Genomic DNA, 14,123 nt, shown 5'->3' with positions numbered 1-14,123 from the left:
TACTAAACTGAGTAAAGTGCAGTCATGCTCTGTGAGGAATAATGAATTGTGTGACAGTCCACTTAATCGCTTTCCTCTCCCAGGTGCCTCTCCATACCCGGGCCTCCAAATTGATGAAGACTTTTGCTGTAGGCTGAAAGAAGGTACCAGGATGAGGGCTCCAGAATACTCTTCCTCCGAAATGTAAGGACCCAAATCACCTATGGATTATTACACTATAGCGCTCATGACCTGCTCTCAGCTAGAAGACCTGCATGTATTTTACTGTTCCCGGTGTTCTAAATGACCCCCGACTTATATCCAAAGGGTAATAAAAGGGAACATAGACCAAGAATGTAACGGCGGCAACTGAGAGGAGGCCATTCTATCTGTTTTTTAAACTTCTGAAAGGCCAGCGGCGCCTGATAAAAATCACGGGTAATCGTTTCCCCTGAATGTTTGCAGAGGAAACATAAGCTTCTGATTGGCTCTGGGGTGGTGGGCCTGAACATCGTATTCATTTTCAGACCGACTCGGACGCTGCCGTAAACTGAGCCCCACATTAAAGGCAGCATTTTGGGACAGAATGGACGGACCCCCTTGTGAGGAGAGCCAGAAGCTGGATACTCTCCTCCCTGTTGGGCAGTAAAAGAATACCTGTGGAGGAGTGGAGGGTCACCTCCTTTGGTAATAGTGCTGTCAGTCTACGCCGGTGTAGCCAGAGACGAAGACCCAGACCAGCACAGGCAGGCAGGCACTGTGTCTGTGCCGTCCATTACACATTTCTCGGAAGATTTTAAAAGCCTGCTCCCAATTCAAACCCCATGATCACACATCCTGTAATCTACGCTCAAGCTTCTGTCTAATATGCTATAATAAGACTTACAGGATATGCTTGGAGTATGCAGTGTGGTTTTAATTTGAAGTGGACCATGTTGTCAAGCTCCAAATGTCTTATATGTTTAGAGACGATTAAGGCTGTATAACGTTGCAGTAAGAGTTCCAGACTCCTAAAGCATCTCCTAAAGCAAGTGGAGCCAACTGAATGGATTTGTCAACCAAGGAAGGGAGACAGTGATTGGACGTGACCAGGAAAATCCAATCCAGAACTTACTGCAGTCTTCGAAAGTAAACAAACATAGAAACTCGTAGTCCCACCGGTGCCAAGAACCTCTCACAGATCCTCTGCTACTCACATGCTGCTTCAAAGCAGCACGTTGAGAGTGTGAAGATAGACATGCCAGATAACATACTTTCAACATGAAACCTGCCTCTAATAAGAACCAAGATGAGACCCCGCTGACAACATTTCAACCACATGAACCCTAGCGTCTCTATTATGAGGCTTGTAGATAGGCTATTTTCGCCGAATAGATTTGGTGTGGAGGGGGAAAAAGTATAGGGACCATGCATAGAGAGCCCTGGCAGACCCCAGTCAACAAAGTATATGGGGTTTAAGTGGTTGAATGGGATGCAGAGCCGCGTAATGCACCATTCAAACAGGCATGAATCCCCTGGTGTCCCAGGTGTTTGTAAGCCTGGGTCCATACTGTCGTGAAACCTCGAACCCTCACCCTGACCCCGACCCCCTATTACATGGATGCTGAAAAGAGCAGGACGGTGCTTAGCTGTAAATCTGTGCCACTACTGCACCGGCTCATCAGGAATGTGACCTGTTGATTGGCTGGGAAGACCCCCAGTGGCTTTGCCATCCATCTGGCCTGATGCATCGCAAAGGAATTTGAAGGATGCTTCTCAACAGGCAGAATGGAAGAAAAACATTGTACACACACACACACACACACACACACACACACACACACACACACACACACACTTCCCGGCCTTCTACACTTGCCCAACTGGACAAAGTAGGACGGAATCCTAAGGAATCCTACAATGGCCCCACGGCCACGGCGTACTCCCTGAAGACCCGAGCGGTGGGAGGCGATGGGGCTGGGGGAGGGTTTGGAGCCGTCAATTTATTCTCATTATGCGGCAGACAGGAAGTGTGGTTTAAATTGTGCAGCCTACATCCCCACTCGGTGATATGTTGCGGAGGGGTGCTACGATCACGCTCTCGACATCCTGTCACTGTTAGGAGCACTTCCACCTGGCCAAGACTACTCATTAACATGGGAATCACACAGCCGCTCGGCGTCTTGCAGCCAAACATGACAGCACTGAGAGTCTCCTCAGCTAAGGTCTGGTCTGAAGAGAACACAAACACGATTGGGGGGCGGGGGGTGAAGTCAATCCAGCGGTAATGGACCACCTGCTCCTTACTGTAATTTTCTCCAAACTTGAGATTGATTGAAATCTGGTGCCAATGATGGAAACATAATGGGCTTAATGGGCACCTGGCTTTATTTCCGTAGTGCTCTGGATTTTGGAGGAGGGGGTGAGGTTGGGCGGAGGGGGGGGGGGGGGGGGGGGCATGCTGCAGGAGAAACAGGATAGGGACGGGTCCCAATCACCGACATGCTGAGAGGGTTGATTTAAACAGCAGCCGCAGCGCTCCGTTTCTGAATTCCTCCACGGCGTGAGACATGAGGCCATTACAGGCCACTGCAATGGAAACTCGCATAGCGGACCCTGAGTCTTCCCACATGGGCGGAGACGCTGACAGCTCGTCGGAGGCCTGAGGAGGGCCTCGTGTGCACCTAATGTTCACACCGGGGACCAGGAGGGAATCAGATACAGCCCCAGAGGCTCTGAATGTGTGGAAAATGGACAGCGGAATGTATAGGTATATCCTAGATGACGGTAAATTCAGAGGCGGACCACATGGAGGTGTAGATTATCTGTGTGTGCCTTTTTCCATCTGGCATGTCTATTGCAGAAGTCCACTGACACAAGGGGTCACTGCTAGTCAATGTTCCCCTTTGACTTTGTGGATGATTTTTCACTCTCTGCTGTATGGTGTGAAGTGTTTTTCCATCAATTCAATATAATTATCTCTGTATATCTTGTAATATTTGTATTTTATTTTATTGGAGCTGACAGCAGCTCCACATGGTGGTCCAGTACTGTACTTTATGTCTTATGAGCTATAGATAAATACACGCACACAGAGAAGCAGCAATAATATGCTAGCAAGATACATGCATGTATTTTTAGGCTGTCAGTAAACCAAATGTAAACATATTTTGTAGTTTTGTTGCCTTGTTACAGCAGCTATATTGAATGTTAAGAGAATCATGTTGTGATTCCAAAGACTATTAAAAGAGACTGATGGCTAAATGTAGCTTTGCACAGATTATGGGTGTCCTGTGTGTGTCTATGGAGTAATGTGAGTCCTCTGTTGTATTCGTTTCTTTTAGATATCAGACCATGCTGGACTGCTGGCAGGGAGAGCCATTGGAGAGACCAACCTTCACAGCACTGGTGGAGAGTCTGGGAGACCTGCTTCAGGCCAGCGTGCAACAGGTACCACACTTGCAACACTTCAGTTCAGTCAGACACTCTTATGTCAAAGGATTTAGGGCCATTTATTGCAAGAATTGGTTGCAGTTGCAACAGTTGGTGGTTACAGTTGAATTTGATGGAAATGTCCGTGCGGGAGTGTGCGTGCAAATTCTTTCGCCAATCAGTCCAGCCGTGCCAGAGATTAGCTGTTCACAGACGGGCGGACAAACAAACAAACAAACAAACAGACGGATGGACAGACTGGGACGAAAACATAATCTCTGGCATTAGGCCGTACGGCCTGTCAGAGATAAAAAAGACAACGGCGTTGACTTGTTTGAATGTGATTAGGGATTGAGACAATCAGCTGGGCAGCTTATGCATGTGTGGCTTCAGTGCGCTGCCTGAACAACTGCTTCATTTGCAGAATGTGAGATGAAATTAATCTAGTGTTAGACATGGCATTATTTCAACAAAAACAGCCTTGAAGGTTTCCTGTCAAAAGGCCTATGAGCTCTGATGTGAGCTAAACCCATTGGAGCCAATGCTGGATACACACTACTTTTATCCACTTGAACGCTAGCTTCCCTGTTCTGGGCATGTCATTCTTCAACATTCTGCGGGAATAGCAGATCTACAAGCTCACACTAGCGTCCCTAGCTTTGTGGGTAGAGTCTGGTAATCAGAGGGTCAACCATTCGCCTCCTGGCCCTGGTCCATGTGTTGAAGTGTCTCTGAGCAACACTTGATCCCTATACTGCCCCCCTCCAAGCTCTCATCATAACCATCTGAGCATCAGCTGGGTGAAGCTGAAACACTGAATTTACAGTGGACTTTAAAATAAACAAGATAAATGTACCGTAAACAATGGAACACGTAGATCGACTATTTTCGGTCAAGAGATTTGGTCTCGAAAAAGGAAGGGGCCTAGGATAGACCCCTGGGTTAATAAGATTCAGAATCCCCAAATGTAGATGTCCAGTAGACAATAACCCACGACCATATCCAACGCATAACTGAGGACTCCAGTGGCCTTAACAAAACCACTTTTAACAATGAAATTAGTCACCGAGTGGTGAGTCACGCTTGTTGCAAGCGTTCAGGAAGCACCATGTCTGAGTTAAGTGCTGCGGTCTGAAGAAGATGCAGCATGGATTCCAGCCCACGGGGGTGCTTACAGTAAACTGCGAGGGGAAGTCACACTCAACACAATCACTTGGCTACTATACCTTTGAAAAGGCACCAGGCAGCCTCGTCAGAGGAACCAGTCATGGAAAAACATTAATTACTAATGTGACACAATATCACTTTTCCTGGGAGTATGAAATATCACATTGTTTGTGGAAGTTTGTAGATTTTGTAAGGTCCTGGGACTCGACAGCCGTTGATAAAACATATATACAAATGGCTTTTTAATCTTGGAGACTGTCTCTGTTATTTATGGTTTATTAATAGTGAATCTTCTTTATGTATATGAAATATTATGTTTGTCCTCCTAACATAATCTAATCCTCCATTCAGATGTTATTCTAAGCTCCTCATCACCTCCCCAAAACAAACAGAGTGAAAGATGACCATAAATTAATAAGAGAGAGACACTGGAGTGTTTTCCCTGTAAAAAAAGATGATGACAGAACATTGGCCACATCCCCAACAAGAGCAGGGGAATTTTCATTCACATTCAAAATGTCGAAGACTAGAGAGTCTCTCAAATATCTATAGACGTGCTCCGACTTCCGACTACAAAAGAGAATAGGCTTTTGTCCAGCTAGTACATTAGTGCAGAGACAGCCCGACAGGCAAACGAACAGAGGAGTTACATTAGACTAGATGCCAGTGCAGATTCTGCAAGGTAATAAGAGATAAAGTCGAGGCCAGACACCACATCAACATAAAACGACGGCGTGTATGCATTACAAATTACTTTGTGAAAGCAATCCTCTTGGGAAACAATCCTGATTGGACAGAAAGAGCTCTCTATTAATACGGTTCTGTTGCAGCGTAGGAAAGCTGGTCTAAGAATCAGTCCTTTATGGGGGTCATCAGTAAGGTTGTCTCTAGCAGCATCATCACCTCGTCGGCCTGTACATTCCACGCTGGATTTATTAGGCATAACCGTAGTTTCCTTGGCTGCTTGCCACGGCCTGTGGGTACTGGATGTTTGGATAGCATGCAGACAGTGTCACCCATGAAATGTCCTCCGAGTTTCACGTATTCATCACATGCAATTACCATCATCCTACCATGAGCCTGCTTTTAACAACACTAACGTTAAGATGTTTCTTTGGTGGACTCAGGAAGGAAAGCATTACATTCCCATCAACACAGCGCTGCTGACCAAGGCAGGAGACCTGTGCACCACCGTGCCGTCAGAGGAGACCCCAACGCGGCCAGTCTCTCACCGTGACTCGGGGAGCACCTGGTGAGAGCAAACACATACAAAATCCCATACATTTTCATACAAAGATGAAAAGCCATTTAATCTGTTTTATTTTTTGCATTTGCTCATCAGATTATGTTATTTTTTTGGCCTCAGAAATCTGGTATTTAACGTCTGTGAAAGTGGTATGCTATTCAATTCATTTATGATTAATGCCAGCGAGTCTATTTTGTTAAGATAATGTTCGAATCAGCTGTTTACTCTGAACAATATCCAAAATACACCACATTCTCTTAACGTATATACTTCATGTGGCGCCCAGAACCATACTCTACAGTCTGCAAGGTAAACATTCAGGTCTGCCTTCAGGACAATGAGCAGCCTGATTGGTTTGTGATAAGAAATACACACATCAGCAGCCTGATGGCCAAGAGAGCTTGTTGCATTGTGGCTTCAGCGAGGAATTTCCCCCCAAACCATTGACCCTGCTTCAAGATTTATGTCCACTTACAATAATATTTGTTGAGCTCTTGGATTTTCACAGGTCCTTGAAAGGTGTTTATTGAGAAGGCGTTGAAATATGGTAATGATAGCGATCCCTTAAGCTGAAGTAAACAGTCACTTTAGACATTTCAATAAGTAAAATTGAATTAAGCCTCATACAATTTCACGCATGCTATGCAGTTGTTCATCTGTTTCATTAGGTTCCGGCTTGTATCGCTTTTGATCTTGTGAACTGATCTACCATAAGGGGTTAAGCCTGGGATTTTCTCAAAAGAACATTTTGGACGATTTTTGGGCGTTAAACTCTGTGAATATTTTCTCATCAGGAACATAAAGATCCGTCCAGCCAGTGTAAAAACATTTGATGAAGTTACCATGGAGAACGGGACAAATGAGAATCATGGGGTAAGCTATTTATGCTGACTATTCAGGCACACTCAGAGCAGCAAACTAAAACGGGCGCAGATTCTTCCAACTCTCCTTGAACATTACAAATGTGATTAATTAATAAAAGGTGAAGGGCATCTGAGGTTTAAGTGGAAAATGTACCTTAAAACTGATCTCACAAATATTCCTGGAAACTGTTCCATGTACATAATCATCGACTGGTGAGACAGGGCATAACGTGAATTCACCGTACATTGAGATAGGAAATGATGACATTCTCTCTCTCTCTCTCTCTCTCTCTCTCTCTCTCTCTCTCTCTCTCTCTCTCTCTCTCTCTCTCTCTCTCTCTACCTGAACAGGGGGGTCATTCAGACAGTGGAATGGGCCTGTCCTCGGACGATATGAAGCGGTTTGAGTCATTCGCAGGCCGGCCCCTCAGCATCATGGCTCTGGCGTGAGTACAGTACATCAAATCTCTCCACATTAGCTACGCTGACTGACATCATCAAAACATGCATAATAGTGTAAGAGGCTGCCAACTACTAGCTATCCATACGCGGCCCTGGAAACCCTCCCACAGTGCTGGAATGTAGACATTATAACTGACACACACACACACACACACACACACACACACACACACACACACACACACACACACACACACACACACACACACACACACACACACACACACACACACAAGAGCACACACACACACACACACACACACACACACAAGAGCACATACACAGAGTCCCTTTCACCCAAAAAAAACTTCAATGGCTAGTTTTCCCTTTTGTCCAAAGAAACCACGCAAGAGAAACTGTGACACAAAAGGGAAGAGGGAGGGATTTACCCCAAGGTGACAAACCAAAGGATTGAGGACAAAAGCGGAGTGGAAGTGTGACTTGAGGCTAGGGCTTTTTTAGAGCACACACATAAACTCCCTTTGTTTATGTCAAGGCTGTTTTGTCCTGATTGAGATGTCTGCCATACCGTTTGAACTCCTTAGCTCTTGGCTGGTCCTAATGCCTTGTTCGGCTGTCTGTCTTGAGATAATACAGTAGATATGCTGTACATAAATAAGGACAAAGGCATTGATACGTTGTATGGTGTTATCTGAGGATTTAGTCTCTAAAGAGAGGAAAAACAGAATCATGTTTACTGGAAATCCTTGGCTTTAAAAGCAGATATTGAGTTTTCTGCAGCGAAGTGGCAGGGTTAATCGGCAAGGTCATACCCCTGGACCCAGTAATTACAGTCGAGAGACCTTCTGACATTATGCTGCTGCGCTAGCACACTATGACAGATACTCAAAGCGTCTATTTAAGACTTATGGATGCCCGAATGACGCCAGAAATAAAGTGGTTTAAATTGGAAATAAAACATTGCAAATATCCAAATCCACACCAAATGTGTGTCAAGTTGATGAAAACAGGGCAAATCCCATTTTAACGACAACTGACACAAACATAAAATGTGGCTGTAAGGGAACACATAAACAACAGCGAGGAAGTTTGATATTGGCTTACGGAAACATGATTAATGGTGTTCTTTGAACCCAGTAAATTGACCAAGAGATCTTGGTTTGATTAAAAACATTGTTGCACACACGTCACACTCAACCCCCCAGCACAGCCCCACGTGGTGTTTCTTGTTTTCCTTCTGCCTTTGATTCAACACTTTGGCCAGAGACTGCCACGGAGACTTACCAAGAGTGGGCACGGTAATAATACCCATGTTACTGTGGCCTCTGCCATGGGGTGAAAGAATGAGCGCAGGCATGCAGAGAATGATCCATATATTTGAGGGGTGGGGAGGCCTTGCTGGGCAACCACTTGGATCACTGGCACCTTTTGACCTTATGAGAGTTTACAAGGTACACCCCGGTTGGCTGTAATGATACTCTGTTTTTGTGCTGCTGAATTCCACCTGGTCGAACCCCGCCCCCCCCCCCCCCCCCCCTCTTGTTCTCTGGCACACAGCGCTAACAACTTTTCTTTCTTTCTTTCTGTCTGTCTGTCTGTCTGTCTGTCTGTCTGTCTGTCTGTCTGTCTGTCTGTTTTAACTGCTTTCAACTTGGTGTCCCTATTTTGGGCATATTGTCTTAAATTCAGCTTCTATTCGTCGTCATATATATATATATATATATATATATATATATATATATATATATATATATGTGGAGTATATATGGCTCAAGTGGCTAAAGTTGCTGCCCCTTTTGTTTCCTGTTGTTCCAGAGATGTTCATTATTCATTCCACATGCATTCACTAAAAACAGTGCATTGTTTGTGTGTGGTGTTTGGCAGTGTGGATGCAGCATCCTGACATTCTTATTAATCGTCTGGTTTTTGTTTTGCATTTGATGCGTTGTTTTAGATAGGTCAGTGCAGAAAGACAGGAAACCAGGGGCAGAGAGACAAGGATGGGATTCAAACACGTGTCCTCGTGCTCACATGTAGCATAGAGGTCTGTGTACTAACTGGCTGAGCCACCAGGCACCCTAGAACATGCATTCCTCTTCAGCTCCCTGTCATTTACCCCTACTGGGTTCTGACCCTTTGGCCTTGAGAGCGGAGTTCTGGAAACCCCTAGCAACCCCCAAAAACAATGGGAGGCAATTACTCATATTCTGAGTATCAAGTGGAGCAGAAGCCATCAACAATAGGGAAAACAGTTTCGGACGAGTGAATAGCTCATATATGAATGGTGAAAGGAGTTTTGTTTGATCCTATGTTTTGCAAAGAAATGGAATTGGATCCTGTTTTTATTGCAATCATTTAGTGTAATGAGCAGGAGTTCCCTGGGCCAGAAAGCACACAATCAGCTCAGTGATGCTATATGGTTATATTTCAATGTATTAAATCTGAATGCCATGTCCTCCCCGTGTCCCCAGGATGAAAGCTGGAAGTAAAAGTAAAGAGTCTGTACTGACTGAAGGTGAAAAGGAGAAATATGCACCGGTGTCTGCGCTGGACTTCAGCCTGGACGACTCAGCACTGGAGCCCAGTCTAGAGTGTCACAGCCCACCCCCCGACTACAACTATGTGGTGCGCTACTCCACCCCACCTGTGTAGCCCCCCTTCTCACCCCAGACCCTGGAGTATCTGACCCTAGTTTTTTTCTTTCGTCTTCCTACTCTATAACGGACTTCACAGCAAACCACATAACTCCCCAACTTCCGACCTTTTTTGTTTTAAAAACATTGCTTTTTGTTCTATATTGTGGTTAGTGATACAAACACGCAGGAGATTCTCGGTTATGTGGTGGCTTTGTTTATGAAGGACACTCTTATCACAAGAGCAGACGCCTCTCTTTGCGTATGCTCAATTCTAACTTGCAACTTCCTACAAGTTCACTCTGCAGGAAGATCTGACCTCTGGATAGATTGATCATCCCTTCGGAGCTTTCATACTAAGAGCCTCATTTCAATGCTGCTGGTCCGTCCACATCCACTGTGATATCCTTTTATACAGCTCAATAAAGGCTCAGGTATTTGTTTGTTAATCTACTGTGAACACAAAGGAAGCACAATGGTTCCAACTAGCAGATTTCCACAGTGCTTTAAAGAAATAAAAGTGTTACCGTACATGAAGTATGTTTTACCAAGAGGACCATTCAGAGAAGCAAGGACACAGAATATTTGAGGCTTTTCTTGTTTTCATTGATACTTTTTTATATCAATACAAAAATGTTAAGAAGTTGAAAACTGGAAAGTAATATTTTATTTTATTATTAATGTTTTGTGTTACTTTGCTATTAACATATGTTTGCATTGAAAGGAGACCCTAATGTGGGTAGACCCAAACGAGTCACATCTAGTATGTTGAAAATGACAGAAAATGTCATTTTGGAGTAATATAAGGTTAAAGAGATGCTCTTATTAGAATGCGGATAAACTGTTATCCACGTGAATGTTGTTTTTTACTCAAAGCAGACAGAGACAGATGGTTCAGAATAAGATTGCGGTTAATTATTGAGGGTGCGTTTATAGAAGAAAAACAGGATGAGAACTCATTTCACCTGCTTTTCCCTTTTATCTTGACATATTTACTGTGCCAACTCAGGTTGATCTCTCTACAGAGATATTGAGGAGAGGGCTAATCTGTATTCTAGTGGCAGAAGGTCTGTTCTATACTCCCTGATCATCTAGGGCCTGTCTGGAATATTCAAGGTTATTTGAGGGAATAGGATATAGCCTAAAGTGAACCCACAGGCTGCTTTGCATTTTAACACTACCGTACATCTTCCCAATGAAGGAATTCTAAATTAACCATTATCCCTGCTCCGGTCCAGCTTCTAAGGAAACTCAAAAGAGGCAATGTGAGGCAAATCCAGAGAGAGCCATATGGCGTTGTTTATTTTCTTGTGTACAAAGCTATTTAGAAAAAAATAAGTGTAGCATTCAGGTTTGTAGGAACAAGTCTCCCAAAAATCACTAGTAAAATAAACCTGGCATATTTATTTAGATTACCAACATTGTCATTTATTAATCCAGTTCCGTTCGTCGTTTAGATTCACACTGAAATGTTGACCAAAGGATTTACTACCAGCTGCCACCTCCTGACAACATGTACTATTCCAGTATTTCACTCCAGAATGATATGCTGATTACGCTGCTGTATACACTATAATTACATAGTAAAGCTGAGGGAATCTGCTTTTGGCAGGAATGTGTATATGGAAATATTCTGTAGCTTGCAGGGCAGGCTATGGAATCTCTGTATGTGTATGAAGTTAGCACCAGGCTGGACACTATATACTGGTCACTGTAAGTTATATTATCTGTGTCAACGCATGTAATATCATTGATTATATTTTTAAAACATGAACATTTAATTCACAATAGAGAATATACTGGATGTACTGTAGATAAAAGTAAATTTACTTCACCCTGGTAATAGTCCAGCAAGTGTTATCGAAGTCCAACACATACCCTGTAGGAGTGTGGCTAACTTGTGCTTTGTGACCACTAAATGAAACAAATTGGTTCAGTAGTCAGTCGTAGTGATGCGTGGGTCAGTTTTATTTTTTTAACCCGACACACCTGACCTGAAAAAAAACAAAAAAACATATTAATCAGCGACCCAAACCCGACTGAACCTGGGTTGTGGGTCGACCCGCGCATCACTAGTCAGTGGGTATTTTCAACATTGTCTCTAAATCCTAAATGTTGCCAAATGATGATTTGTTGTGTGGAACAACTTTTTTTTTTTATGTTCTTTGTCCAATGTGGAAGGGAAATGTGTATGCACTGATGTTTTATACTAAATATAATTGTTTGTATTCTAAATGTATTTTATTAACCAACAGTGTTGGGGGTAATGTGTTGCCAAATTACTTTTGTGAGTAATTTAACACTTTTTCAATTCATGTAATGGTGTAGCTTTAGTATATATCTTTTTTCAAATAGGTAACTCAGTATTCTGTCATATCATGTCCTTTCAGCCTAACATCAATTTCGTGTTTTGTTTGAGTGGATTATGTAGATGTCTTATAAGTCTGTTTAAGTTTCTGCTTTGTTTGAATGGATTGTTATATTGACATTTAGGCTATTGCACAACTGTAACATGCAAAGGCTACCATTTGAATACAAAAGCCAGATTTATACTTCATCGTACACCACAGTCATGCACAGAGAAGAGCAGATCTACAAGCTCACAATGTGTTGCATCCGTGATGCATTGTGAGCTTGTAGATCTGCGCTTTACGGTATGCAACAACATCGTACGACCAAGTATAAATGAAGTAAAAGATCAATTAAGAGCAGATTTACAAGCCCACAATGGGTTGCATCTGTGATGCATTGTGAGCTTGTAGATCTGCTCTTTACGGTGTGCAACACCATTGTACGACCAAGTATAAATTAAGCAAAAGAGCAATTTATTAGCAACATTTCCAAACAACACATACAATAATCTACACACAGCTTTTTATTTTGATGGTAGGATTGTAACATAAGTATTTTCTTTTAAACAAAGTAATGTTCCCCAACACTGTTAACCAAGCATATGAAGTAAATAAATGAATAAAGATCTATATATTTATATATTACTCAAGGTCTACAGTCAGCATTATTCAAATATTTTGTGTAAAAAATGCACTTTATGTACATTTTTACATACGCAGGTGCTTTATATGACTTAAAGCCCAAATTTAGGACCTTCAGTAAAACTGAAACTTACAAAACCCTGGAAATCAAATGAATCAAATTTGTGAAATCATGTCAGTATCATGTCGTATCATGTAATGATACGGACAGTGATATTGACATGATACTGACATGATACTGACAAGATACTGACTTGATACCGGCATACTGACAATGATACTGACCATGATACTGACATGATACTGACAATGATACTGACAACGATACTGACATGATACAGACATGATACTGACAACGATACTGACATGATGCTGACGTGACCATGATCATACTGACATCATAGTGACCATGATACTGACATCATACTGACCATGATATGAACATGATACTGACATAATACCAACATGATACTGACATAATACCAACATGATACTGCCAATGATACTGACATCATACTGACATCATACTGACATCACACTGACCATGATACTGACCATGACCATTTTTGCCTCCCTGGGAAGTAGGCTAAGACTACATAATGTAGTTAAATGAGGGGTCGAACAGGAAAGTTACATAATGAAGCTTTAAATGCTGGAGTATTTCTACTTTTCTAACTGAACACTAAAATACAAAGCGTAAAGGTCCTTACACACCGGGGGCGATTTTTTCATGCGAATAATATGTTTTTTAAAAAAAACCTTATAAAGTCAATGCAAGCTTCCACGGAGCGAAAAAGCGAAGCGAAAAAGCATCTTTTATTTATTCGGAACGAGTCCGAATTTTGCGTATATTCGCATAATCGCCGGTGTGTAATGCCTTTAAGAGTGCTAAGAGGCACGTGTTGACTGAGTGATGGTGTGGTGGTCTAATGCTGTGATTTTCAGCACAGAGAGTTCAGCCTAAACCAGTCCTACACTGAACAGCACACAAGTGAACAGTCTGTGGAAGAACCACTGTGGCGTAGTCGTTTAGATACAGGGCTTGTAACCAGAAGGTTCCCAGTTCAAATCGACCCAGAATGTTCATCCAACTTTTCTTGGCGCTTTTACCTTTATCTAATCTTTCAGTGAAGTCCACAATAGTGAACAGAGCAAGTAAGAATCACTGTGGTGCAGTGGATTAGATACAGGCATTGTAACCAGAAGTTTCCTGGTTCAAATCCAACTATGACATTCTTCTAACTTTTACCTGACTCTTGCACCTTTATCTACTCTTTCACTGAAAAAGGTGCAAGAGACCCACAAAAGTATGAACCATGGTGGAGCAGTGTTTGAGATACAGGCCTTGCACACAGAAGGTCCTGAGTTCAAAACAAGCAAGGATATCCTTCCAACTTTTACCTGGGGC

The 14,123-nt window shown here is 42.8% G+C and overlaps 1 protein-coding gene across 1 annotated transcript in view; it reads left to right on the top strand.

Annotated features, from left to right (window-relative positions):
• Positions 1–12,718, top strand: part of kdrl (kinase insert domain receptor like) — a 54,497-nt gene extending 41,779 nt beyond the window's left edge. The window contains exons 25-30 of the mRNA XM_080416985.1: positions 84–183; positions 3,303–3,408; positions 5,685–5,809; positions 6,598–6,676; positions 7,018–7,112; positions 9,561–12,718. Of these exons, the coding sequence (XP_080273111.1) occupies positions 84–183; positions 3,303–3,408; positions 5,685–5,809; positions 6,598–6,676; positions 7,018–7,112; positions 9,561–9,741 (686 nt within the window). The 3' untranslated portion in view covers positions 9,742–12,718. The remainder of the gene's footprint in view (positions 1–83; positions 184–3,302; positions 3,409–5,684; positions 5,810–6,597; positions 6,677–7,017; positions 7,113–9,560) is intronic.
• Positions 12,719–14,123: the final 1,405 nt, after the last annotated feature.

The sequence above is a fragment of the Gymnoscopelus braueri genome, assembly GCF_963280865.1.
Source record: "Gymnoscopelus braueri genome assembly, chromosome: 20".
In the NCBI taxonomy this organism is placed as follows: Eukaryota; Metazoa; Chordata; class Actinopteri; order Myctophiformes; family Myctophidae; genus Gymnoscopelus; species Gymnoscopelus braueri.
This window is presented reverse-complemented; position numbering and strand designations above follow the sequence as displayed.